Source organism: Cetorhinus maximus, chromosome 1 (assembly GCF_964194155.1).
Source record: "Cetorhinus maximus chromosome 1, sCetMax3.hap1.1, whole genome shotgun sequence".
Taxonomy (NCBI): domain Eukaryota; kingdom Metazoa; phylum Chordata; class Chondrichthyes; order Lamniformes; family Cetorhinidae; genus Cetorhinus; species Cetorhinus maximus.
This window is the reverse complement of record NC_135879.1, coordinates 62,587,874-62,611,408: the sequence shown is the minus strand read 5'-3', so window position 1 is coordinate 62,611,408 and position 23,535 is coordinate 62,587,874. Positions and strand designations below refer to the sequence as shown.

General features: G+C 41.9%; 1 protein-coding gene across 1 annotated transcript in view; it reads left to right on the top strand.

Moving 5' to 3' along the window:
• Positions 1-23,535, top strand: part of lrba (LPS-responsive vesicle trafficking, beach and anchor containing) — a 913,498-nt gene that overhangs the window by 244,623 nt on the left and 645,340 nt on the right. Inside the window, exon 30 of the mRNA XM_078541260.1 lies at positions 9,771-9,901. Coding sequence (XP_078397386.1) covers positions 9,771-9,901 — 131 coding nt within the window. The remainder of the gene's footprint in view (positions 1-9,770; positions 9,902-23,535) is intronic.

The window sequence follows — 23,535 nt, the reverse complement described above, 5'->3', positions numbered from 1 at the left end:
AAAATAAATGTTTCACCTTTTTATAGTAACATATTTAATTGTAGCCAACAGGCAAGTATTATTCATTTATGGCATTTGAAAACGAGTATAACGGATTGTGGTATGCGCCTCAAAAGTTGAATACTTAGGTTAATGGTGCCTTAGGCAGGATTTGTTAATGTTTGAATTTATAATATTGTAATTCTATTAGCTAGCAACCTGCCTGCCAACTCCAAGATTTTTTTTCTTTGTATGAAATCAACATTATGAAAAGCAGTAAAGCTACCTGTTTCCTGCATTTTCTAAACAGCATGTGGTACAGAGACAGTCATGATATACTGTCTGCCCCATTTGTCATTGTGCCAGACCAGGAGACTGAATGGAGGAAGGTTGAACAGATGAGTTAAATATTATAATCATTTTGATATTAAAATAATCTCAAGGAGGTAAAATATTTCAGTAATTTTAAAAAAGACATTATGTATGCATCTAAGGCTTTTCACAAATCAGATGGTCCTTTATTGTATTTGAAGTGAATTTTATAAAAATCATGAACAACTTCCTTTTCTTTTAGATGATTGTAAATTTTTGACACTGCATTAAGATTTTCCAAGATTGTTCATTCTCATAGCTCTTGGAATGTATAGCCTCAAATCTTAAAGGCTCAAAATTTGACTCCATTGCCTCAGATTACAATGTTTCATCTTATCTAAACCAGATAAGATTCTCATTGGAAATGCCCTGTTTTTTGAAGTTGAGGGTGTTTGTGGAAATTATGCAGTTCGGAAGGCCTGTAATTTTTTTCAAGATCCTTTATGCGTATATTAATGTATTACATGGAGTAGTTATTGTGGGTAACAAACTTCAATTTTTTTAAATTTCCAACAATGCTGGTAGAGGACAGTTTAATTAATGTATTCCTTTAATCCTTGCGGTGAAGATTTTTAAAATCTAATTCCTGAAAAAGTAAATATGGTCCATGTCATGACATAAAAATTACGCTGAATTAGGTTGCACTAAAATGCTTTTGAGGCCATCTCAAATGTGGAAAATGCAGTCTGTAGACTATGAGAATAGCTCCCCAATGATTGTTACTCTTTCACAGGAATGAAAAGCCTCATAACTTATCCGTCTTTTGCATAGCTCAGCACAAGTAAAATAATGCCTTTGTCTTTGAAATAGTGTTATCATGAATGCAGTTTCCTGGAATAACACAAGTATTCCAAGCTATTATATTTCATACAAGCAATTTCTTTTTGACTTTTATGTGTTCTACCCAGATTAAATCTCCACAGCATTAATTTGTATACTGGTTATGTTTGAAAAGTTGACTATTGTTCGAAATATATGGCTAATTTATAAAGAATTTTGCATTAATTTTTGATACTTCATATATGTTAATTATAATTTAATGAGCATTGTGTAATAATTGAAGAAATTAATACATTACATACAGTAGGTTTGAATTTAATCGTTTATGCACAGATTTAATTTTAGTATACAGTATAGCCCTAGTTTCCTGTTTTAATTTTAAATATTTATATAAGGAATGTTATAAAATGTTGCTAATAAATTTCTTAATCTTGGTTGAACACCTTGCTTAGAATCTCTAAAGGCATGTATTAGGAGTTGTGTAGCATGATCTTGCTAATTGTATGTTGTTCATGAAAACTAAAATATGTTACCATTATGCAGAGGAAGATCAAGAAATAGTGACGGCCATTACTTGATCTCACATCTATGGAATTCAATGAGAAAAGTGATCTCGCCAAATGTATTTGGTCATTACCTTTTGGGGAATCTTTTTATGCCAGCCACCACAACTGTTGAAATAAATGTCATAGTGAGATTTTGCATTTATATTTATAGACATACAGACCACATAAATTGCATGCTGGTTTAAGTACTGCCTGGATTTACAGTTAACACCTGGTAATTAACAATAAGCACTGCTGTGGCAGTCAGACATTTATCAACTTTAAGCATTTACCCAATTAGCTGGATTTCTGTCTCAATAAACATCATGAAAAAAAGCCTTCATTTCTTACTCATCTGTGAATTAGTAGAATACAGCATAATGCCCTGGAGTTTCTGCTCGATTGCACTGTTTTTTCTGGCGCATTTCCCCCAATATTGGCATAACCAGCACAAAAGATTGTGGAATTTTAATTGCAAATTGCATTCAATGCAATGTGAGGTTTTGCAATCTTATGACCATATTGTTTCTAAGCTGCACACTGCCCATTATCCAAAAGCAGAGCATCAGTTTCCATGTGTACACTGGCAATATCCAGCTCTAGCTCACCTCCATCTCTCTCAAACCCGCCACTGTCTCTATATTGTCAGATTGCTTGTCCAACATCCAGAACGGGATACGCAGAAATTTCCTACAACTAGATATTAGGAAAACCAAAGTTATTATCTATGGACCCTGCCACAGCATTGTGTCTGCTCCCTAACCACTGACTCCATCCCTCTCTCTGGCAGCTGCTGCGGCTGAACTAGACTGTTTGCACCCTTGGCGTTGTGTTTGACTCCAAGGTGAGCTTCCAACCATGCATCTGCTCCATCATTAAGACCACCTATTTCTACCTCTAACATCACCGGAGTCCATTCCTGTCTCAGCTCATGTGAACCTCATGCATCCAAATTAAGCAATGCATTTATTTTAGAATTCTCATGCTTGTTTTCAATTCCCTGCATGGCCTCAACCTCTCTGTAACCCCTTCCAGACTTTATAATCCTCTGAGATATCTGTGCTGTTCCAATTCTGGCCTTCTGCTCATTCTTGGTTTAAATTGCTCCACCATTGGCAGTTATGCCTTCAGCTGCTAATACCCTAAACATCTTTACCTTCCTGCCTTTCTTTCTTCCTTTAATATGCTTCTTAAACCTACAGGTTTGATCAGGCTTTTGGCCATCTGCCTTACTGCTTCTTAGGTGGCTTGTTGTCATTTTTTGTTTGTGCTCCTGTCAAGTGCTTTGGAACATTTTACTACATGAAAAACACTATATTAAATAGATGTTAAAGTTTTAAAAATATTGCGCAAGAAGCAGGCCGCACATCACGCAAAACTGGCCACAATCCCAGGGTGAATTAATCACTATTGGCCGCTCTTGTTAGTTGCACTCATCTGCAAGTTTTCAAGGAGACTCCAAAAATTAAGCTGGGATCTTTGGGTGCTAGGACAATAGTAAGTACCTTTTCTTAATCGATTTTTAAAAAATTTACTAAGGAACTCACTGTTGTGGTCAGTCTCAGGTGGTGCATTGGCACTGATTTAAAATGCTTGCTTATGCGATAAATCCATTTTCATCCATATTATTCAAACTTACCAAGTTACTACAAGGAATGTTCTTAAAACAAATTTTTCAAAGAATTGCTCTTAAACACAGCCCTATTACACTGGTTCAGGCAGACTTTGTGTTTGGCGATTTGCAAATGAGTTTGAGCAGGAGCTCGGGGACAAAAAGGACTTCTCAAGACCAGCGCAGTTTGTTCTGGAATCGCCAGAAAACGAAGGACCAATGTTACTTTTTTTGGCCAGTATTTTAACAGAATCACTGTCAAATTGGGCCAGATTGACATCTTTTTTGTCATATAGTAATGGTTTAGGCATATTTCTCTGTTCATTAACATAACCAGTGGAACAAATCATATATAGCGATAGATTATTGAATATTGATTATATGGGGAGGTGATGGCGCAATGGTATTGTCGCTGGACTAGCAATCCAGAGACCCAGGCTAATGCTCTGGGGACCCGGGTTTGAATCCCACCACGGCAGTTGGTGGAATTGGAATTCAATAAAAAATCTAGAATTAAAAGTCTAATGATGATCAATTGTCAATTGTTGTAAAAACCCATCTGGTTCACTTCCTTTAGGGAAGGAAATCTGCCATCCTTACCTGGTCTGGCCTACATGCGACTCCAGACCCACAGCAATGTGGTTGAGTTTGAAATGGCCCAGCAAGCCACTCAGTTGTATCAAACCACTACACAAACTCAAAAAAGGAATGAAACAGGATGGGCCACCCGGCATCAACCTAGGCACCGGAAACTCAGCCCTGTCGACCCTGCAAAGTTCTCCTTACCTGGGGGCTAGTGCCAAAATTGGGAGAGCTGTCTCACAGACTAGTCAAGCAACAGCCTGACATAGTCATCCTCACAGAATCATACCTTACAGATAACGTTCCAAACTCCACCATCACCATCCCTGGGCATGTCCTGTCCCACCGGCAGGACAGATCCAGCAGGGGTGGTGGCACACCCTCAACATTGACTCCGGACCCCACCAGGTCATGAAGTATCATGGCATCAGGCAAGACATAGGCAAGGAAGCCTCCTGCTGATTACCACTTATACCCTCCCTCTGCTGATGAAGCAGTGCTCCTCCATGTTGAACACCACTTGGAGGAAGCACGGAGGGTGGCAAGGACGCAGAATGTACTCTGGGTGGGAGACTTCAATGTCCATCAGCAAGAGTGGCTCGGTAGCACTACTACTGACCAAGCTGGCCGAGTCCTAAAGGACGTAGCTGCTGAACTGGATCTGTGGCAGGTGGTGAGGGAGCCAACAAGAGGGAAAAACATACTTCAACTCATCCTCACCATGGAGGATACTCTCCATCGTTTTGTGTGGCACTACCACCATGCTAAATGGGATAGATTTAGAACAGATCTAACAACTCAAGACAGGGCATCCATGAGGTGCTGTGAGCCATCAGCAGCAGCAGAATTGTAACTGAGTCAACCAAGAAAACTAAATTAACAAAATTAGGGACAAAGTAAAAAGCAGCCTATTAAAGGGAAAGTGCAAAAAAAGACAAAAGTCCCCGTGGTGCACACTGAGCACGGAAGGTCTCGACAGTGCCGGCAGACTCCCTCTCCAGGGACATCCGGCCGCGAACATAACCGCAGAAGAGGGGCAGACGGTCAGGTCGGTCGATCGCCCGCTGCCTGGACCTGTTAATGGCCAACTTGCCCAGGCCCAGGAGCAGGTTCGCGAGGAACAGAATTGTACTTGAACGCAATCTATAACCTCATGGCCCGGCATATCCCACAGTCTACCATTACCATCAAGCCAGGAGATCAACCCTAGTTCAATGAAGAGTGCAGGAGGGTATGCCAGGAGCAGCACCAGGCAGACCTAAAAATGAGCTGTCAACCTGGTGAAGCTATAACACAGGACTATTTGCGTGCCAAACAACATAGGTAGCAGGTGATAGACAGAGCTAGGTAATGCCATATCCAACGGATCATATTTTAGCTCTGCAGTCCTGCCACATCCAGTCGTGAATGGTGGTGAACAATTAAACAACTCACTGGAGGAGGAGGTTCCATGAATATCCCCATCCTCAATGACGTGGGAGCCCAGCACGTCAGTGCAAGAGATGAGGCTGAGTCATTTGCTACAATTTTCAGCCAGAAGTGCCGAGTGGATGATCCATCTTGGCCTCCTCCAGAGTGCCCCAGCATCACAGATGCCAGTCTTCAGCCAATTCGGTTCACTCCACGTGATATCAAGGAATGGCTGAAGGCACTGGATAGAACAAAGGCTATGGACTCTGACAATATACCGGCAATAGTACTGAAGACTTGTGCTCCAGAACTTGCCACACCCCTAGTCAAGCTGTTCCAGTACAGCTACAACACTGGCATCTACCCAGCTATGTGGAAAATTGCCCAGGTATGCCCTGTACACAAAAAGCAGGACAAATCCAAACCGGCCAATTACCGCTCCTTAGTCTACTCTCGATCATCAGTAAAGTAATGGAAGGGGTCATCAACAGTGCTATCAAGCAGCACTTGCTTAGCAATAACCTGCTCACAGACACCTAGTTTGGGTTCTGCCAGGGCCACGTAGTTCCTGACCACATTACAGCCTTGATTCAAACATGGACAAAAGAGCTGATTTCCCGAAGTGAGAATGACTGCCCTTGATATCAAGGCAGCATTTGACCAACTGTGGCATCCAGGAGCCCTAGCAAAACTGGAGTCAATGGGAATCAGGGGGAAAGCTCTCTGCTGGTTGGAGTGATACCTAGCACAAAGGAAGATGGGAACACCACAACTGGAATTTCCCCTCCAAGTCACTCACCATCTTGACTTGGAACTCACCGTTCCTTCACTGTTGCTGGGTCAAAATCCTGGAACCCCCTTCCTAACAGCACTGTGGGTGTACCGACACCACAAGACGGCAGCTCACCACTATCTTCTCAAGGGCAACTAGGAATGCGCAATAAATGCTGGCCCAGCCCTTGAAGCCCACATCCTGTGAATGAATAAAAAAAAAATCTATCTTGGCCTCAACTTGCATGTAAAATAGTTATCTTTGATTCTATCCTGCATGAATTTGAAGGATTAGAATGATTGGAGCACTTTAGTTGGTTCATAGGCATAATATAGAAACTCAGGTATTAAGGTGTTTTGTCTTTTAAGCACGTCAAAACTTAGGAAATAGAAGCAGCAGGAAACTCCATGGCCTGTTGACCCATGGGTGATCTTGCGCTTCAACTCCACTTTTCCACCAGTTTCCCATACCTGTTGATCCCCTGTGAGACCAAAAAACTGTTTATCTCAGCCTTAAATATATTCAATGATGGTACATCCACAACCCTCTGGGGTAGAGGGTTACAAAGATTTGCAACCCTTTGAGTTAAGAATTTTCTCCTAATCTCAGTCCGAAATGTTCAGCCCCTCTGTGCACCCCTTTGTTCTAGATTCCACAACCAGGGGGACAATGTCTTAGTATCTAGCCTGTCAAGCCCCATCATAATCTTGAATGTTTCAATGAGATCACCTCTCATTCTTCTAAACTCGAGAGAATATAGACCCAATTTACTCAGCCTCTCAACATGGGACACAACCCCCTCATACCAGGGTCGAATTGAGTGAACCTTTACTGTGCTGCCTCCAATGCAAGTATATCCTTAAAAACGGAGCCCAAAATTGCACACAGTATGGCATGTGTGGTTTCGTCAAAGCCCTGTATAACTGTAGCAAGACTCCTTTATTCTTCTACTCCAACCCCCTTGCAATAAAGGCCAACATGCCATTTGTTTTCCTAATTGCTTGTTGCATCTAGTAATTAGTCATAGTCCACAAAGGACCATAGACACCTCTCTCCATTAGAGAGACAAGCTTGAGGGGCACCACTTCAGATCAAGCATGGGGCAAGGTAAGGATGCAGGCCTCCATGAACTATCACAACCGGTATTGGGATCAAACCTACGCTGTTGGCATCATTCTGCTCCACACTCTAGCCATTGAGCCAACTGAGCTAACTGAAAAACCCCTTGTACCTGCATGCTAACTTTGTGTTCCATGTATGAGTACACCCAAATATCTCTGAATATCAACATTTACAAGTTTCACGCCTTTTAAAAAAATATTCTGCTTTACTATTCTTACAGCCAAAGTGAATAACATCACACTTCCCCATGTTATACTCTCTCTCACTTTGTTGGTCACTTAATTCACATGTCTATATCTCCTTGCAGTCTTTTTGTGTCCTCCTTACAGCTTGCATTCCCACTGAGCTTTGTACCGTCACCAAACTTATATGCATTACTCTCTGCCTCTTCATCTAAGTCATGAATATAGATTGTAAATATCTGACGTCCCAGCATAATCCTTGCGGCACTCCACTAGTCACAGCCTGACAATTTGAAAATGCCCCATTCATTCCTGTCTGTTGACCAATCCTCTATCCATGCTAACATATTACCCCCCCAACTCCATGAGCCTTTGTCTTGTGTATTAACCTTTTGTGTAGCACCTTATCGAATGCCTTTGGAAATGAAACTGATTTCATTTATCTGTCCTACTAGTTACATTTGTTATAAGCACCAATAATTTTCTGTTTAATGCTCTGTCCAACAGTATGACTACTGTTAGGGAGCGTATAAACTATTCCAACCAACATTTTCTGACCCTTGCTATTCCTAATCTCTGCCCGTACTGATTATACTTCTTGATTTCCTGAGCCAAGATCCTTTCTTACGAATGTCCTTATGTCATCCTTTACTTCAGGACTGCCTTTCTTCCTTTTCCATTCTGCCTGACTTTTAGAAATGTTGTGTACCCTGGAATATTCATTTCCCAACCTTGGTCACCCTGTAACCATACAAGGTGGTTACAGAGACCTAATGGCGATTAGATCTAACCATCTATCTTAGTTCATCCATCTTATTTTGGATGCTCTGTGCATTCAGATAGAGTGACTTCAATTTTATTGTTTTACTACAATTCCTTGCATGGCCTTTACCCTCTGCACTATTACCATTAAATGCTCTCTCCCTTCCTGCCCTACTTGACTTGACTTTGCCCATATCGATATACATTTCTATCGAATTAACTTTTCTGTTTGGATTTGTAAATCTCCCTTCACTCGAACCTTCCTCCCCCTGTTTTTTTGACCATATTTACTGGTGCACTCTTATGTTTGTACGCCCTGTCACACTCTGATTACCATTACCCACATCGCTACCCTGCACTATTGCCTTGACAATTCTCTGTAACTTTCTATGTCTCCCTTCACGTGAACCCTCCCCCCAAATATTTATTTTAAGTCCCTCTCTACAGCCCTAGTTATATGACGCACCAGTACACTGGCCTCGGGGACATTCAGGCGAAGGCTGTCCCAATGTGCCAGCTTCTTCTTTTCCCAGTGCCGGTACATATGCCCCATGAATCAAAACCCATTTCTCCAACTTGAATCTTGCCACATTTTCATCTCCCTGTTCTTATTTACCCCATGCAAATTTACTTGTGCCACAGATAATAATCCAGAGATTATTACCTCTGTAGTTCTGCTTTTTAATTTAACCTCTAGCCGCTCATACACCCTCAGTGGACCCTCATTTTTAGTTCTACCTATGTTGTTTGCACCCATGTGCATCATAACAACTAGATCCTTCACCTCCCATTCCAAAGTTCCCTCCAGCTTGGAGGAGATGCCCTTAACCCTGGCACTGGACAGGCAACACAACCTTCAGGACTCATGCTTTCGGCTGCTGAGAACATCATCTATCCCCCATATCTTATCTTGAAATAGCAGGCATTCTTTGAAAATTACTTACTATTGAACAGTTTCATGTCACAATATTTTGGCGGCTGAAAATGCAGTGGCACAAAATGGTGACATGTTTATTTCAAGATTTGTCAATATAACCAGCTCCTCGTCTCGGCATGATTACGAGACGATAACTCTTAAGTATAACCAGAAAATGCTGGAGTGGTTTGTAAGCAAGTTAGCAGCTTTTCCTTGTGAATGGTGAATTATGTATGATGCGGAGACCAATAGAAATAAAAATTAACCGGTTACTCATCAATGTTGGTTGCCATTTCACTTTTACTATTTTTGAGAAGGGCTTTGTGTACAATGGTTATTTAGGCATTCCCAATATTATACAGTTATTGCTTTTTTAGGGATGTGCATTTTAGATACCTTTTGATAGGACTTCAAGCTTGACCAGTATGTTTGTGCTCTCCTAGAATAATGTCTTCTGTGTGTGTGTGGCAGGCACAAGTAAAGTGACAGTTGGCATCAGAAATGTGGCAACTTTAGCTATTGCCATCAGCATAAAGACTTCTCAAGGAATTCTATTAATGTTTCCAGATCTCTGCTGTGATAACGTAGTATGTCTCATTACCTTAGTAGACAAAATTGTTGTTAATGTTTCTTTTGTGAAATGTATTGAGATGTTCTATGTTACTGACACTACAAATGTAAATTATGTTATTATCAAGTGTTTCATTATTTATTAATGATTTATGTTTTTTTGTAGAAGTGTTGTAGTAGCTCCTAAAAAACCTCGGATTGCTGTTGGAAGTGAAACAGTTACTCCTACTACTACAGATGCTGTTAGCGTGGTCTCCACCACTGACTCTGTGGAGGACCCTGCTGTTGAACCTACAGGTAAATCTCTACCACGTTTTGAAGTACGTGTATGCTGAAAGTAGGTTAAATGCTGAAATGCCCTTTGAAATGTTTAATGTAATTTAGAAACAATTTCCAACAGCCATCTTTGTCATTAAACATTTACTTAATATTCACTTAAGTGATTTGTATTTAATTTATCAGGTTGAAAAATCTTTGTTAGAATATCATGAAAGGTTGCTTTCAGGCAGTTCCTGACTCTTCAACAAGGTGGGTCTTTGGGATAAAACAAAAACAGAATTACCTGGAAAAACTCAGCAGGTCTGGCAGCATCGGCGGAGAAGAAAAGAGTTGATGTCAACTCTTTTCTTCTCCGCCGATGCTGCCAGACCTGCTGAGTTTTTCCAGGTAATTCTGTTTTTGTTTTGGATTTCCAGCATCCGCAGTAGTTTTTTGTTTTTATCTCTGGGTCTTTGGGATTATGGTTGGCAAATTAGAGATTTTTCTGTTTCATATGAGTGATTTCTGAAACCATCTGACATTGCCAGGTATAACCACTTAAAATGTGAGCTGTTAACATACTATGTTGCACCTTGCTCTCTCAGTATGCTAATATCGATCCTTTTATGATTTGGTGGTATATATCCTTCATGTTATAGATATTTATTGATACAGTGGTTTTAAATTTGAACCATATTGTGAATGCTTATATAGCAGTAAAATTTAGGTAGATAATTAATGGCTGATTACATTTGATTTTGTTACCTGCCTATAAAATGCTAGTATTTTAAGTATCTTTGAATTACCTCAAATAAAATTGATCGATATATTGTTTCAGACTGATGTGCAAAAACTGCAGATTGCCTCCTAAATGAAATATTTTTAAGTTTATACAGTAACCATACACACATTGTTACTGTCTTGTCATATTGTTGTTCTAGAATACTTCTATAAACCAGTTTATAGCCCTAACATGAAGAAGCTATAGTTAGGTCAGTGATATATATTTGATATTATCGGCATGCACCATTAAAAAATAGTTATGACACTAAACAGCCTTGTAATAATCAAATTGCAGTCTTTTTTACAAGCTCAACAAATAGCAAAATTTTTTCCATGTTTTTATCACACACCAGTGGAGCCATTGCTAGATTAGTCCTTGATGAATTTGTATAAATAATGGATTTTCTCCAGGAGGATACTGGACAGATGATCTATTTGCATTTTCTTTCAAGTCTCCATGAAGGTCTGTTAAACTGTCACTCAAAAGGAGCCGGTTTATCAGTGAGGGATTAACATAGATAAGTCAATTTGGGTTGTACATGTTTGGTTTACTGCATCTGGCCAGATTTACTCTTTTTTTTCTCAAGTCAGTCTGAGCATTTGTTAACTGAGATACCATGTGCATATTATGGTTTCATAATTGGAACTTAGATTTGTTTTTTGTCTACACTGCATTTTATCACATTAAAATTAAATTTGTCAGTCACTATTATGTAATATTTTATTCACAGTTGGTGAACTTGAGAAATATATATCAAATTTTTGCTTTGCTTCCCTCCCAAATGCTAATTGCTTTCAAAACTAAATTAAATCACTCCATGTGTCATACTCGTGCCTCAGTTAAAAAGTCACTATCATTTTAATTACAATGTCTTGTTAGATTTTAAAACAACTTCAAATACCTTCTTTCAGACATTGCGTTAATTTTTAAAATTCTGTTTTGAAACCGGTTGCTTAGGGTTTCTATGGAGTCTGGTCGCTAATGCATTTAAAATTGTGGCCTACTTGCCAAAGGAGAACAATGGTTTCTGTGATGGCTTAGCAAGTTTATTCCGTGAACAGCTGATTCATGCAGACCACAAAATTCCCAGTTTGGATCCAAGGTTGTGCAAGTTCAGTATTATTAGCTGGGGAGCTGGTAGTACTTAAATTCTCTTCAGTGCTTTGGTAGAAGGGTATGGTAGACATCTGGCTTGATGATGATGGAGGTATGACGGATATATTGGGCAATGCAATTGTAGATTGTAGTGGTATACTGTTCTGCTGATGCTGCTGTAGGCCTACAGTGCCTCATGAATGCCCAGTTTTCAGCTGCTAGATCAGTTCTTAACCTATCCCATTTAGCCCAGTGGTAACAACACAACATGGTGCAGGGTGTCCTCCACATGAAGATGGGACTTGGTCTCCGTAAGGACTGTACAGCGGTAACTCCTTGTAAGATTTTGGGTTCATGAGCCACAGCTGCCTAAGATAAGTAGTCTTGTATTCGTAAATAATTTTAAGTTAGTTTATTAAGTTTATAAAAAGCAAAAGTTTAGTTATGAGTTGGAGAGCTAAAAGAGCGTGAGAAGGGGTGAGACTGAGAGCAGAGTCGGAGTGCTGAAAGAGCGAGAGAAGGAGTGAGACGGAGAGCGGAGCCAGAGAGTTAAGAATATGAGAAGGGGCGAGACTGAGATAAACACAGCAAATTGTAGTATACATAGGAATTATTCTAAATTAAGATAATAATTAAAATAAATTAGTCAATACTGTAGTAAACACTTTAAATAAAGCATAAGGTATGTCAGTGCAGCTTGGCCATGTGGTATGTGCATCTTGCGGGATGTGGGTAGTCTTGCAGGCATAAAGTATCCTTGATGACTACATCTGCAGGAAGTGTCACCAGCTGCAGAAACTTGAGCTCCGAGTTGCGGAGCTTGAAAGGTGGCTGGAGTCACTGTGGTGCACCCACAAGGTCGAGGATTACATGGATAGCACGTTTAGAGAGGTGGTCACACCACAGCTAAGAAGTACGCAGGCAGAGAGGGAATGGATGACCGCCGGAGAATCTAAGAGAAACAGGCAGGTAGTGCAGGAATCCCCTGAGGCTATTTCGCTCTCTAAGCGCTTTTCTATTTTGGATATTGGTGAGCAAAATGGTTCCTCAGAGGACTGTAACAAGAGCCAAATCCTTGGCACCACAGGAGGCTCAGCTGCACAGGATAGAAGGAGGAAGAGTGGAAGTGCTATAGTAGTAGGGAATTCCATAGATAGGGGAGCAGACAGGCGTTTCTGCAGCCGTAGATGTGACTCCAGGATGGTATGTTGTCTCCCTGATGCCAGGGTCGACTGCAGGACATTCTTTTGGGGGAGGATGAACAGCCAGAGGTTGTGGTCCACATTGGGACCAATGTCGTAGGTAGGAAAAGGGATGAGGTCCTGAAAGCAGATTTTAGGGAGTTAGGAAGGGAATTAAAAAGCAAGACCTCGAGCAGTAATCTCAGGTTACTAGTGAACATAAGCATAGGAAGATTGAGCAGTTCAACACATGGCTGGAGAAATGGAGTAGGAGGGAGGGCTTTAGATTTCTGAGGCATTTGGATTGGTTCTGGGGCAGGTGGGACCTGTACAAGAAGGATGATGGGAGTTATGTACAGGCCTCCGAACAGTAGTCAGGATGTGGGGCACAAGATACACCAGGAGATAGAAAAGGTGTGTAAGAAAGGCAAGGTTACAGTGATCATGGGGGATTTCAATATGCAGTTAGACTGGGGAAATCAGGTTGGTAGTGGATCCCAAGAAAAGGAATTTGTGGAATGTCCACGAGATGGCTTTTTGGAGCAGCTTGTGGTGGAGCCCACTAGGGAACAGGCAATTCTAGATTTAGTGATGTGTAATGAGGCAGATTTGATAAGGGAGCTTAAGGTGAAGGTGAAGGTTAAGGTGAAGAACCCTTAGGAGGAAGTGACCATAATATGATAGAATTTACCCTGCAATTTGAGAGGAAAAAGCTGGAATCAGCTGTAACGTTATTACAGTTGAATAAAGGCAACTACAGAGGCATGAGGGAGGAGCTGGCCAGAATTGACTGGGAGATGAGCCTAGCAGGAAAGACAGTGGAACATCAATGGCAGGAGTTTCTGGGAGTAATTTGGGAGACACAGCAAAAATTCATCCCTAGGAAGAAGCAGCATACTAAAGGGAGGACGAGGCAACCATGGCTGACAAGGGAAGTCAGGGACAGCATAAAAGCTAAAGAGAAAGCATACAATGCGGCGAAGAGCAGTGGGAAACCAGGGGATTGGGAAACCTACAAAGACCAACAGAGGACAACTAAAAAAGAAATAAGGAAGGAGAAGATTAAATATGAGGGTAAACTAGCCAGTAATATAAAAGAAGATTGCAAGAGCTTTTTTAGATATATAAAGGGTAAGAGAGAGGCAAAAGTGGACATTGGGCCACTGGAAAATGACACTGGAGAAGTAGTAGTGGGGAACAAAGAAATGGGGGAGGAACTGAATGGGTACTTTGCGTCAGTCTTCACAGTGGAAGACACGAGTGACATCCCCAAAGTTCAAGAGAGTCGGGGGGGGCAGAGGTGAGTATGGTAGCCATTACCAAGGAGAAGGTGCTAGGAAAACTGAAAGGTCTGAAGGTGGATAAATTACCTGGACCAAATTGATTACACCCCAGAGTTCTGAAGGAGATAGCTGAAGAGATAGTGGAGGTGTTAGTGGTGATCTTTCAGGAATCACTGGAGTCAGGGAGGGTCCCAGAGGACTGGAAAATCGCTAATGTAACCTCCCTGTTTAAGAAGGGAGTGAGGCAAAAGACGGGAAATTACAGGCCGATTAGCCTGACCTCGGTCGTTGGTAAGATTTTAGAGTCCATTATTAAGGATGAGATTTCAGAATACTTGGAAGTGCATGGTAAAATCAGGCAAAGTCAGCATGGTTTCATCAAGGGGAGGTCATGCCTGACAAATCTGTTAGAATTCTTTGAGGAGGTAACGAGTAGGTTAGACAAAGGAGTGCCAATGGATGTTATCTACTTGGACTTCCAGAAGACCTTTGACAAGGTGCCGCACAGGAGGCTGCTCAGTAAGATAAGAGCCCATGGTGTTAGAGGCAAGGTACTAGCATGGATAGAAGATTGGCTTTCTGGCAGGAGGCAGAGAGTGGGGATAAGGGGGTCCTTCTCAGGTTGGCGGCCGGTGACTAGTGGAGTTCCGCAGGGGTCAGTGTTGGGAACACAACTTTTCACTTTATACATTAATGATCTAGATGAAGGAACTGAGGGCATCCTGGCTAAGTTTGCAGATGATACAAAGATAGGTGGAGGGACGGGTAGCATTAAGGAGGCGGGGAGGCTGCAGAAGGATTTGGACAGGTTAGGAGAATGGGCAAAGAAGTGGCAGATGGAATACAACGTGGGGAAGTGTGAGGTCATGCACTTTGGTAGGAAGAATAGAGGCATAGACAAAGGGACTTGGGAGTCCTAGTCTAGGATTCTCTTAAGGTTAACTTGCAGGTTGAGTCGGTAGTTAGGAAGGCAAATTCAATGTTGGCATTTATTTCGAGAGGACTGGAATATAAAAGCAGGGATGTGCTGCTGAGGCTTTATAAGGCTCTGGTCAGACCACATTTAGAATATTGTGAGCAATTTTGGGCCCCGTATCTCAGGAAGGATGTGCTGGCCCTGGAGAAGGTCCAGAGGAGGTTCACGAGAATGACCCCAGGAATGAAAGGCTTAACATATGAGGAACATTTGAGAACTCTGGGTCTATACTCGATGGAGTTTAGAAGGATGAGGGGGGTTCTGATTGAAACTTACAGAATACTGAAAGGCCTGGATAGAGTGGACGTGGGGAAGATGTATTAGTAGGAGAGACTAGGACCCGAGGGCACAGCCTCAGAGTAAAGGGAAGACCTTTTAGAACAGAGATGAAGAGAAACTTCTTTAGCCAGAGTGGTGAATCTTTGGAATTCATTGCCACAGAAGGCTGTGGAGGCCAGGTCATTGAGTGTATTTAAGACCGAGATAGATAGCTTCTTGATTGGTAAGGGGATCAAAGGTTACAGGGAGAAGGCGGGAGAATGGGGTTGAGAAACTTATCAGCAATGATTGAATGGCGGAGCAGACTCGATGGGCCGAATGGCCTAATTTCTGCTCCTATGTCTTATGGTCTTATGGATGATTTACATCTTAAAAGGACTGGGACTAGTCTCCTCTTGGGGAGGTTTGTGAGTGTTGTTCGGGAGGATTTCAACTAGTTTGGCAGGGGGACGGGAACCCGGAGGGGAAATTCAGAGTGCAGAGGAGAAAAACTGGCAGTGGGAAGTGATTAAGTACCAACTGATAATGAGGATATATCAGAATTGCATCAAGGTAAATAGAATACTTGGAGAGTTTGATAAATTAGAGTAGGCAACAGTAAGTCATTAGATTGGGTCAGAATAAGCAGGAAATTAAAAAAGCCTAAATCAGGGCTAATGTGCATGTATGTGAATGTATGGAGCGTGGTTAATAAGATTAGTGAACTGCAGGCACAGGTTGACAATTGGAATTATGATATTATAGCTTTAATAAGAGACCTGGCTGAAAGAAGGCGAGGACTGGGCGTTAAATATTCCTGGATACAAGGTGTTTAGGAGAGACAGGAGAGGAAGAAAAGGGTCGGGAAGTGGCAATATTGATTAAAGATGCCTTTACAGTACTTGAGAGAGAGGATGTTCCAGAGGGGTCAAGAACAGAATCTCTCTGGCTAGAGGTAAGGAATGAGAAAGGTGCAATAACATTGATTGGTGTAGTATATAGACCGCCAACTAGTGGAAGGGATGTGGAAAAACAAATTTCCAAAGAAATTACAGAGAGGTGCAAGAATTATAGAGTAATCATAATGCAGGACTTCAATTATCCAAATATAGACTGGGATTAGGAATAGTACAAAAGGACAAGAGAAGTGAGAGTTCCTGGAATGTGTTCAAGATTTTTTGCAGCAGTATGTTTCCAGTCCAATGAGAGGACATGCACTTTTGGACCTGGTTCTGGGGAATGATTGGTCCAAGTGGATCAAATATCAGTTGAAGAGCCTCTAGGGGACAATGACCATTGTATCATAAAGTTTAGGTTAATCACGGAAAAGGACAGAGAACAGTCCAGTGCAGGGATAATTAATTGGGCGAAAGCCGACTTCAATGGGATGAGAATGTATCTGAGTCAAGTGAGTTGGAATCAAATGTTGACAGAAAAGACAGTGGCTGAACAATGGGCCACCGACAAATAAAAAGTATTGCGGGCAATGTCCCCTTGAAGGGAAAAGATAGGACAAATAAACCCAGAGCGCCCTGGATGACGAGAGCGATAGAGGTAAAGTTGAAAAGGAAGATAAGTGCTTACGGCAGATGTCAGGTAGAAAATACAATGGAGAATCAGGCCGAATATAGAAGGACCAGAGGGGAAGTGAAGAAACTAAAGAAAAGCAAGGAGTGAGCATGAAAAGAGGCTGGCAGTAACATAAAAGGAAATCCCAAGATCTTCTATAAACACATAAATAATACAAGGGTGGTAAAAAAAAAGAGTATGGCCGATTAGGGACAAAAAAGGGGACTTGCACGCAGAGGTGGAGAAATAGCGGAGGTGTTGAATGAACACTTTGCATCTGTCTTTACAAAGGAAGAACTTGCTATCCAGGCCGAGGTGAGAAAAGAGGTAACTGGTACACTAGAAGAACTTACAATCAAGAGGAAGGAGGCGTTGGAAAGGCTATCTTTACTTAAAATAGATCAGGTACCGGGACCAGATGAGATGCATCCAAGGGCACTGAAGGAAGTGAGTTTGGAATTGCAGAGGCACTAGTGATAATCTTCCAGTCTTGCTTAGACACAGGGGAGGTGCCAGAGGACTGGAGAACTGCGAATGTTACATTCTTATTCGAAAGAGGGTGCAAGGATAAAGCTGGCAACTATAGGCCAGTCATTTTGACCTCAGTGATAGGGAAACTGTGGTACGGGATAAAATCAATAATCACTTAGACAAGTGCAGGATAATTAAAGAAAGGCAGCATGGGTTTATCGAGGGAAAATCATGTTTAAGTAACTTGCTAGAGTTTTTTGAGAGCTAAGGAGAAGTAGAAATGTGATGGATTTTATACCGTTTAAGAGGGGGCAGAGCAGTTGGAGCAAAATAGAAGGTCAGGGATAGGTGGGAGCTAAGGAGGGATTGACAAAGATGTCATGGACACAAGACAAAGGGAGTTTTAATGGTTGTGTTAAAGACTAAAGAAGTTTCTGGTAGTGGCACAAAAGTAAGATAGCAGAAAGTGTTAATAGCAGAACAAGGATCAGAGCTCTGTGAAAGTACAACACAAGAACAAGTGACAGATTGCCCTGTTGGGGAGGTGTAAGGGGGTGGGAGGTTGGGGGAGAAAAGAAAAAAATATATAGCTAAAAAAAATTATATAAAAATAGAAGTGGCAGAGGTGTTCGAAATCAAGGGGCCTGGACAGAATAGATAGGAAGAAACTGTTCCCATTGGCGAAAGGATCTAGAATGAGAGAACACCGATTTAAGGTAATTAAGGCATAAGAAGCAATGGAGACATTAGAAACTTTTTTCATGCAGTGAGTAGTTAGGATCTGGAATGCACTGCCTGAGAGTGTGTGGGAGGCAGGTGAAATAGAGGCATTCAAGAGAGAATTGGATCATTATTTGAAAAGGAAGAATGTGCAGGGTTATGAGGAGAAGGCAGGGGAATGGAACTGGGTGAGTTCATTTGGAGAGCTTGTATAGACACGATGGACCGAATGGCAGCCTCCTGTGCCATAACAATTCCGTGATTCTGTGAAGAGGCAACAGGGAAATTGATAAAGGAAATGCTGCTGTTGTGGTGTATATGGATTTTCAAAAGGCCTTTGATACAGTGTCACACTGCAGACATGTCAGGAAAATTCTAGGTCATGGAATAAAAGGGAAAGTAGGCACTTCGATTTAAAAAAAAATTGGCTGAGTGACAGGAAACAGAAAGTAGTGATAAATGGTTGTTTTTCAGATTGGAGGAAGGTTTGTAGTGGAGTTCCCTTGAGGTCAGTGTTGGGACCCTTGCTCTTCCTGATATATATTAATGACCTGGACTGTTGTGTGCAGGGCATGATTTCAAAATTTGCAGATGATACGAAGATTGGAAATGTTGTCAACTGTGATGGAGATAGTCTTGAACTTCAAAAGGACATAGAGATGTTGATGGATTGGGCAAACAAATAGCAGATGAAGTTCAATGCAGAGAAGTGTGAGGTGATTTGTTTTGGCAGGAAAGATATGGTGAGACAGTATTAAAGAAAAGGGAGAGCCTCTAATGGAGGTACAGGAACAGTGGGACCTCGGTGTATACGTACATAGGTCATTGAAGATGGTAGGGCATGTCAAGCGAGCAGTTAATAAAGCATATGGTATCTTAGGCCTTATTAATAGGGGCATTGAGTACAAGAGTAAGGAGGTCATGTTGAACTTTTATAAGACATTAGTTAGGCTTCATCTGTAGTACTGCGTCCAGTTCTGGATGCCATACTTGAGGAAGGATGTGAAAGCATTGGACGGAATACAGAGGAGATTCACAAGAATGATTCCCAGGATGAAGAACTGTAGCTATGAGGAAAGATTGGAGAGGTTGGGACTGTTTTCCTTGGAGAAAAGAAGGCTGTGAGGAGATTTAATAGAGGTATTCAAGATCCTGAGGGTTATGGACAGGGTAAATAGTGAGAAACTGTTCCCACTCGAGAACATCAAGAATTAGAGGACACAGATTCAAAACAATTGGCAAAAGGAATAAATGTGATGTGAGGAAAAATGTTTTCACCCAGAGGGCGGTTGGAGTCTGGAACAAACTTCCTGAGCAGGTTCAAGCGAGGTATTCAAGAGGGAATTGGATTGCTACATGAAAAAAGAGAATGTGCAAGGTTACAGGCAAAGGACGGGGGAGAGGGACTAGGTGGAATGCTCTTTCAGAGAACTAGTGCAGACTCGATGGGCCGAATAGCCTCCTCCTGCGCTGGAAAGATACTGTGACTGTGGTACTGTGATTAGCTAAATAGGCAGGAAAAGCATACAGCCCATGACAATTGAGAGCGGTTTACTGATCCAGAGGACAAACGGAAGGTTGCAACAGAGTGCGTTGATCTCAGTAGCTTGTGATAGCATTCTGCTCTCCAGCCAAACTGTTCGAGTACTCCTTACTTGTCGCCTTCGTTCTTTCCTGGTCCATCCTCCATCTGAAAAAGGCAGCTGCCTGACTAGGGATTGCCCCCTGTCTCTGAGCACTTGTTAATGTGTATTCTAGGGGCTGGTAGCTTACCCCGTGTCAATCACCTGTTCAAACCCTTCTGACCAATGGATACAGGACAGGTACCCAAGATGTCAAGGTGCTTCCCTCTCTTTCCCCTACCATTCAACATCCTGGCTTGAGGTCACTGGGGTACAGAGGACACCAGAAGGCTTTCTTCTATCAGTTTGGGAATGTTTGTAGAGTCAGGGACCTCGATGTGGGGAGCGCAATCTTTGTGACCTTTATCTCCACTTTGTCTTGGTCCCTGACTCCTTAGAATTCTTTGTTTTTTTTTAGAGAGAGAGAGAATTAAATGCTGTGCCAGCTAGTTCCATGAGAATTGTATTCAATTCTTAAAAAAAAAAATTTTTTTAAGGTCCTATTTCTTACATCATGATGGAAAATGGACATTAGGAAAGCAAAGAGAGGATACGAAAAAGTATTGGCAGGTAAAATCAAAGAAAACCCCAAGATGTTTTACCAGTACATCAGGAGCAAGAGAATAACTAAGGGAGAGGTAAGGCCTATCAGCGGTGTACATGGTAACTTGTGGGTTGATGCAGAAGACGCAGGCAGGATTCTAAATGAGTACTTTGCCTCTTTCTTCATTAAGGAGAGAAATGATAGAGACATTCTAGTTAAAGAGGAGAAATGTGAAATATTAGATACAATAAGCATAGTGAGAGAGGAAGCACTGGAGGTGCTGGCATCCTTGAAGGTGGATAAATCACCAGGGCCAGATGGATTCTATCCCAGGCTATTGAGGGAAGCCAGGGAGGAAATAGTGGATGTTCTGACAATCATTTTCCAATCCTCATTAGATACAGGTGAGGTCCCAGAGGATTGGAGGTCTGTGAATGTTGTACAATTATTTAAAAAGAGTGTGAGGGATAGGCCAGAAAATTATAGGTCAATCAGTCTGACTTTGTTGGTGGGCAAATTATTGGAAACCATTCTGGTAGACAGGATAAACTCACTTAAAAAGGCATGGATTGATCAGGGCTAGTCAGCAAGGTTTTGCTAGGAGGAGATCGTGTCTTGCTAACTTAATAGAGTTTTTTGAGGAAGTAACAAGGAGGATTGATGAGGGTAGTGGAGTGGATGTTGCCTACATGGATTTCAGTAATGTATTTGACAAGGTTCCACATGGCAGACTGGTCAGGAAAGTGAGTTCTTATGGGATACAGGGGAAGGTGGCAGGTTGGATCTAAAATTGGCTTAATGATAGGAAACAAAGGGTATTGGTCGATGGATGTTTTTGTGAATGGACAACAGTTTCCAGTGGTGTTCCACAGGGCTCAGGGTTGGAGCCCTTGCTGTTTGTTGTATATATTAATGATTTAGACTTAAATGTGGGAGGCATGATTGGGAAATTTGCAGATGATAGTTAAGGGGATAGTTGTCGACTGCAGAATGATAACAATGGTTTGGTTGAGTGGGTGGAGAAGTGGCAAATGGAATTCAATCTGGAAAAGTGTGAGGTAATGCATTTGGGGAGGACAAACAAAAGCAAGGAAATACTCGATAAATGGGAAGTTATTGAAAGGAGTTCAGGAAGTGAAGAGACTTTGGAGTGTATGTCCACAGGTCCTTGAAGGAGGCAGGACAGGTGGACAAGGTGGTCAAGAAAGCATATGGAATGCGTTCCTTTATTGGGCAAGATATTGAATAGAAAAATAGGGATGTAATGATGGAACTGTATAAAGCGTTGGTTAGGTCACAGTGGGAATTCTGGCCACCACATTACTGGAAAGACATAATTGCTCTGGAGCGAGTGCAGAGGAGATTTACAAAAATGTTGCCAGGGCTTGAAAATTGCAGTTATGCGGAGAGATTGGATAGGCTAGGGCTGTTTTCCTTAGAACAGAGGAGGCTAAGGGGTGACCTGGTTGAGATGTACAAAATAATGAGTGGCCTAGATAGGCTAGACAGGAAAGACTTGTTTCCCCTAGCTGAGGGATCGATTACCAAGGGGAATGGATTTAAGGTGATTGGTGTAATGATTAGAGGGGACGTGAGGAAAAACCTTTTCACCCAGAGGGTGGTGGGTGTCTGGAATTCACTGCCTAAGCTGGTGATTGAGGCTGAAATGCTCAATTCATTTAAAAGGTATCTGGATCTGCATTTGAAGTGCTGTAACCTGCAAGGCTATGGACCAGGTACTGGAAAGTGGGATTAAAATGAATGGCCTGTTTCTTTTTTCTCTTTGGCCAGTGCAGACATGATGGGCTGAATGGCCTCTTTCTGCATTGTAAGTTTTCTAAGGTTCTATGGTATGACTATGGTACTGGGTCAATAGTCAATAGCTTTGGACTAGTAATTGGAGAACATGAGTTCACATCCCACCAGGGCAGTTTCAGAATTTGAATTCAGTTTATTGAAAAAAATTTGGAAATGAAATAAAAGCCAGTATCAGTGAAAATGGTTATGAAGTTGTTGGCTTATCATAATAACTAAACAGGTTTCTCTAATAGCCTTAGAGAAAGAAACCTACTGCATTCTCCCAGTTTGGTCAAGTAACATTCATGCCAGCCAAGTAACATTCACGCCATCCAAGTGCCAGACAATGACCATCTCCAACAAGAGAGAATTCAACTGTCTCTCCTTGACATTCAGCATTGCTATTGCTGAATCCCCCACTATCAACATCCTGGTGATTACCATTGACCAGAAACTGAACTGGAACAGCTGTATAAATACTGTGGCTACAAGAGCAGGTCAGAGGCTGGGAAATCTGTATATAGTAACTCGCCTCCTGACTCCCCAAAGCCTGTCCACCATCTACAAGGCACAAGTCAGGAGTATGATGGAATACTCTCTACTTGCCTGGATGAGTGCAGCTCCAACAATGCTCAAGAAGCTTGATACTATCTAGGACGAAGCGGCCTGCTTGATTGGCACCCCTTCCACCAACTTCAACATCCACTCCCTCCACCACCAACGCACAGTGGCAGTAGTGTTTATCATGTACAAGATGCACTGCGGCAACTGACCAAGACACTTTAGACAGCATCTTCCATTCCCACGACCTCTACCACCTAGAAGGACAAGGGCAGCAGATACATGGGACTACCACCACCTGCAGGTTCCCCTCCAAACCACAAACCATCCTCACTTGGAAATATATCGCTGTTCCTTCACTGTCGCTGGGTCGAAATCTTGGAACGCTCTCCCTAACAGCACTATGGCTGTATCTACACCATATGAACTGCAGCAGTTCAAGAAGGCAGCTCACCACCACCTTCTCAAGGACAATTTGGGATGGGCAATAAATGCTGGCCTAGCCAGTGACAGCCACATCCCGTGAAAGGATTAAAAAAATGATCAGTCCCACACTGGTGGGCTTTTTAAGAGTTAACCATGTTGAGTTGCCTAGCAAGCCACTCAATCACTACAAAGAATAAAAATAAAAGCAAGATGCAACCTGGCTGTGACCTAGGCACTCAAATGAGGACACAATAAAGGCATACCAAGGCAGTTGCACTCGCAAAATCCTCTTCAGTAACGTCTAAGGACTAGTGCTACAGTTGGGAAAGCAACGTTCTGATGTAGTCAGCAACAATGTCATGTAGTCATACTCTCAAACATGCCTC